Below are 6,142 nucleotides of genomic sequence, written 5' to 3'. Positions count from 1 at the left end.
ACCTTTTGGTTGACACTTTTAGTGTAGTGACGCGAACTTTTCCATGGTAATATATATTAAATGAAATTGTTATTTACATGATTAAGTGTTTCCAACATGTTAAGCAATTAAACTTGTTAAGACTTGATTAATTGAAATAGGTTTCGTATAGACAATTGACCACCCAAGTTGACCGGCGATTCACGAACGTTAAAACATGTAAAAACTATATGATGACATATATATGTATATATATATATATATATATATATATATATATATATATATATATATATATATATATATATATATATATAGTTAACATGATATTATGATAAGTATGTATCTCATTAAGTATATTAACAATGAACTACATATGTAAAAACAAGACTACTAACTTAAAGATTTCGAAACGAGACATACATATAACGATTATCGTTATAACAACATTTAAATGTATATATATATCATATTAAGATATATTAATAGATCATAATATTATGATAATGTAATAATTTAATATCTCATTAGATATGATAAACAATGGATTAACAACATTTAACAAGATCGTTAACTTAAAGGTTTCAAAACAACATTTACATATAACGACTAACGATGACTTAACGACTCAGTTAAAATGTATATACATGTAGTGTTTCAATATGTATTCATACACTTTTGAAAGACTTCAAGACACTTATCAAAGTACTTCTACTTAACAAAAATTCTTACGATTACATCCTCATTCATTTTCATCAACAATTCTACTCGTATGCACTCGTATTTGTACTTGTACAATACACATCTTCTAAATGTATTTACTATTGGTATATACACTCCAATGATAAGCTCTTAGCAGCCCATGTGAGTCACCTAACCATATGGGAACCATCATTTAACATCTAGCATGACTTATGAGCAAGGAAACAAAAACAAGAACTCCTTTTAACCCCACTCACCTTCACCACTCACCACCTACTCCATTTCACTTCCAATTTTCTTCCCAATTCTCTCTCAAAACACACACACTCTTCCATGACCGTCTAAGTTACTATTTTTCCAGCAAAAATCATCAAATACAAGCTTTGGTTATTACCTATAATCATCATAAAAACAATTACTCAAGAACACATCAAGAACACTTCCAAGTTTATAAGTTTACTTCCAAGTTTCCTAATCCATTCCAAGCAATCATCTAAGATCAAGAAACCTTTGTTATTTACAGTAGGTTATCTTTCTAAATCAAGGTAATATTCATATTCAAGATTTGATTCAATTTCTATAACTATAACTATCATTATTCGAGTACTAATCTTACTTGAACTTGTTTTTGTGTCATGATTCTATTTCAAGAACTTCCTAGCCATCAAATATCCTTTGAAGCTCAAGTTATTTTTCCATCATTTCCAGTAGGTTTACCTATGAAACTTGAGGTAGTAATGATGTTCATAACATCATTCGATTCATATATGTATAACTATCTTATTCGAAGATTTGAACATGTAATCACTAGAACATAGTTTAGTTAATTCTAAACTTGTTCGCAAACAAAAGTTAATCCTTCTAACTTGACTTTTAAAATCAACTAAACACATATTCTATATCTATATGATATGCTAACTTAATGATTTAAAACCTGAAAACATAAAAAATACTGTAAAACCGGATATACGCCGTCGTAGTAACACCGCGGGCTATTTTGGGTTAGTTAATTAAAAACTATGATAAACTTTGACAAAAAAGTTTTTCTTCTGGGAAAATGATTTTTCTTATGAACATGAAACTATATCCAAAAATCATGGGTAAACTCAAAGTGGAAGTATGTTTTCCAAATGGTTATCTAGACGTCGTTCTTTCGACTGAAATGACTACCTTTACAAAAATGACTTATAACCTGTATTTCCGACTATAAACTTATACTTTTTCTATTTATATTCATAAACTTAAGTTCAATATGAAACCATAGCAACTTGAATCACTTAAAACGGATTTAAAATGAAGAAGTTATGGGTAAAACAAGATTGGATATTTTTGCTTGTTGTAGCTACGTGAAAATTGGTAACAAATCTATATTAATCATATCCTAGCTAACTCATATTGTATTATACATGTATTCTAATATATTATGTAATCTTGGGATACCATAGACACGAATACAATATTTTGACATATCATATCGACCCATCTATATATATTTCGGAACAACCATAGACACTCTATATGCAGTAATGTTGGAGTTAGCTATACAGGGTTGAGATTGATTCCAAAATATTATATATACTTTGAGTTGTGATCTAGCCTGAGGCTTGTATACACGAGGTCGTGGATTGATTCGAGATAATATATTTTGCTTTATTTTCTGTACATCTAACTGTAGACAACTAGTTGTAGGTTACTAACGAGGACAACTGACTTAATAAACTTAAAACAGCAAAAAGTATTAAAAATGTTGTAAATATATTTTGAACATACTTTGATATATATGTACATATTTGTTATAGGTTCGTGAATCAACCAGTGACCAAGCCTTACTTCCCGACGAAGTAAAAATCTATGAAAGTGAGTTATAGTCCCACTTTTAAAATCTAATATTTTGGGATGAGAATACATGCAGTTTTATAAATGTTTTACAAAATAGACACAAGTAAATGAAACTACATTCTATGGCTAGATTATTAAACCGAATATGCCCCTTTTTAGTCTGGTAATCTAAGAATTAGGGAACAGACACCCTAATTGACGCGAATCCTAAAGATAGATCTATTGGGTCCAACGAGCCCCATCCAAATTACCGGATGCTTTAGTACTTCGAATTCATCATGTCCGAAGGGAGTCCCAAAATGATAGGAGATATTCTATATGCATCTTGTTAAGGTCGGTTACCAGGTGTTCACCATATGAATGATTTTTATCTCTATGTATGGGATGTATATTGAAATATGAAATCTTATGGTCTATTATTACGATTTGATAAATATATATGTTAAACCTATAACTCACCAATATTTTTGTTGACGTTTAAAGCATGTTTATTCTCAGGTGATTATTAAGAGCTTCCGCTGTAGCATGCTAATATATGGACAAGATGTGGTGTCAGCATGCTTGTATAATATTGTTTAAAACTGCATTCGAGATTTACTTTGTTGTAACATATTAAAATTGTAAACCAATATGTATTGGTAGTATGTAAGTGTGATATTTTAGATTATCATTTCTGGATAATCTAGGTGGTGACTTTTTAACCTTGTCGATAAAATAAAGGTTATGGTTTGTTTTAAAAACGAATGCAGTCTTTGAAAAATGTCTCATATAGAGGTCAAAACCTCGCAACGATATCAATTAATATGGAATGTTTATAATCAATATAAACGGGACATTTCATTTAGCATGTTTATTCTCAGGTATTACATAATGCTTCCACTGTGCATTTGCTAATTGAAAGCAACATTACAACGAGTCATTTACAGATAATTTGAAAGACTCTGCATTTAAAATCATCACTGTGCATCATCTAGATGTCAATACCTCGCAATGGGACCAGATGTTGACGTACCGCATCAATGGTGATTTTGGCGGGGCGTCACAAATTTATCAATGAATCGATTTTAACATCATGGTATCAGAGCGGTAATCACCTAGGTGATCCGATCTTCATCTCATTCTTTCATCTTCAACATCATAATCACCATCAAGATCGTCAAGATCGGTGACTCTAAATCACAAATTCATCATACTCTACACTGATTCATCAAGAATCAGTCTCAATTTCATCTTAAAATCACACAAAACAGTCATCGTAACCCTAATTCCTAAATATCAACCCTAATTTTCAAATTACCTGACTAAGGATGATGTCAACCACTCAAATCAACACAAACTCATCAGATGATGATCCGAATTCATTAAATCATCCGCTATATCTACATCAAAACGATCATCCAGGATTAATTCTCATATCAAAGAAACTCACAGGATCGGACAATTTCAGTTCATGGAGACGATCGATGATGATAGCATTGAATGCGAAGAACAAATTGCAGATTGTCACTGGTCAATTTGCAGAACCTGAAATCACATCAAGAACAAGAGTACTATGGGAACGAACGAATGATATGATCATATCCTGGATATTGAACACAATTTGTGATGAAATTAGCAATTCCTTAAGTTTCGTTAACACTGTAAAGGATTTGTGGAAGGAGCTACAGGATCACTACTGTCAACTAGATGGACATTGATTTTATCAACTAACAAATGACATCACTCAACACAAACAAAATCAATGTACAATTGAGGTATATTACCACAAACTCAAAGGCTTTTGGGATGAGATTGATGCAATAGAAGCACTTTATGTTTGCACCTGTACCTGCACATGTGAGAATGGGAAAAAAATATTGAAAGGGACCAAAGGAAGAGGTTGATGCAGTTTCTAATGGGACTAGATGAATGCTACTCAAACATCAGAGGTCAGATCCTTCTTATGCAACCCTTACCTAGTGTTGCTATAGCCTATGGTATGATTAGGCAGGAAGAAAGGCAAAGGGAGGCAGCTTCAACATCCAAACCTATCACCTCTACAGCACTATCTGCACACAGTAACTACAACAGGAATTCAAACAATTCCTCATCAAAATGGTCAAACAACGGGTTCACCATGAACACCGGGAATCAACCAAAGAAGAGCACATTTAAAAAGGGAATATACTATGGAAATTGGTGGTTTTGAAGGACACACTAAGGATGAGTGCTACAAGCTTGTAGGTTATCCAGTGGGTCATCCACTTCATGGAAAATTCAATCTACCACCAAACAAGACTACACAATACACACCAGCAAAGGTGAACATGATGACCACCACTACTGATAGCAACAATGTGGACCTTGCAATGAGTGCTAGGATGGACCAACTTCAGAACCAACTCAATCAAGTGATGATGATGATACAGAACACACAACAATCAGAATCAAACTCTCCTCAAGCAGGTATACACACACTCATTGCTTCTCATATTACAGCACAAAAGTACAGGTTAATTGCTTCATTAGTATGTCATGAGAAAGATGCTTGAATTGTTGACAGTGGTGCCACAGATCATGTCTCTACCACCCTAACCAACATGTACAATATACAAAATTGCAAATCACCAATTCTAATCACACTACAAAATGGTGATAACACATCTGTAACCAAAGTAGGATCTGTAGTCATAAATTTACACATTACACTTCATGATGTATTCTACATTCCTAGCTTCTCATACAACCTCCTATATGTGAGCAAATTAGGTAAATATCGTCCATTATCTATTCTATTCACACCATTATCTTGTTATTTTCAGGACCATCACAAGAGGATTGCTCATGACACCCTCTTTAATGGTCTCTATGTACTCAAACAGGACAGCACACATCAACTCAACTCCATACAACAAACTCCTACATCTACCTCAACAGATGACACCTCATTGTGGCATGCCAGAGTTGGCCATCCTTCTTTTCATGTAATGAAAAATATCAAACAAATTAGTTCTGTAATAAAGTGTAATCATGCTACAAATTCTTGTAATATTTGTCCTATGTCTAAACAACATTCCTCAAAGCTTATTTGAACTTGTTCACATGGATTTATGGGGACCATATAAACACAATACAATGAATAATTGTAAATACTTCTTAACTATAGTTGATGATCACTCTAAGGCAGTCTGGATACATCTTTTACCTAGTAAACATCATGCCATCTCACAGATCAAAATGTTCCATGCCTATACCATCAACCACTTCAATAAAACCATAAAAACCATTATAAGTGACAATGGTTCTGAATTTGTTAATCAAAATCTCACTGATATGAGGCCTTAGAAGACTACAATTACATTTAATTTATTTATTTTCTCATTTTGTTATAGTGTTAGTTGGTAAGTAGTTAGGGTAGTTATGCTTTGTTATGTTGTATATAAGGGATATGATCTCCCTCACTTTGGAAGTTATCAGTTTATCAATGAATCAATTTTAACATCAGATAGTCCTTTTTGTACCTTATCTAAACAAATGTGAAGATCTGCCTTATTGCCATTAACCTTTAAGAAAGAGGAAAGGGATTGAAAGTTCTTTGTAAATCTGTCACCATCGAAATTGGTAACTCCAACGACTATCTCAC

The 6,142-nt window shown here is 32.7% G+C and overlaps 1 protein-coding gene across 1 annotated transcript; it reads left to right on the top strand.

Annotated features, from left to right (window-relative positions):
• Positions 1-3,827: 3,827 nt before the first annotated feature.
• Positions 3,828-4,217, top strand: LOC139887735 (uncharacterized). The gene has a single exon (XM_071870796.1). The coding sequence runs from the start codon at positions 3,828-3,830 to the stop codon at positions 4,215-4,217; it is 390 nt and encodes a 129-aa protein (XP_071726897.1).
• The last annotated feature ends 1,925 nt before the right edge of the window (positions 4,218-6,142 follow it).

The sequence above is a fragment of the Rutidosis leptorrhynchoides genome, chromosome 2 (genome assembly GCF_046630445.1).
Source record: "Rutidosis leptorrhynchoides isolate AG116_Rl617_1_P2 chromosome 2, CSIRO_AGI_Rlap_v1, whole genome shotgun sequence".
In the NCBI taxonomy this organism is placed as follows: domain Eukaryota; kingdom Viridiplantae; phylum Streptophyta; class Magnoliopsida; order Asterales; family Asteraceae; genus Rutidosis; species Rutidosis leptorrhynchoides.
The sequence above is the reverse complement of the archived record's forward strand: the minus strand, read 5'-3'. Positions and strand labels throughout refer to the sequence as shown.

Excerpts from the sequence above, each read along its gene's own strand:
- LOC139887735 (XM_071870796.1), top strand. The coding sequence starts at position 3,828 with ATGATGTCAACCACTCAAATCAACACAAACTCATCAGATGATGATCCG.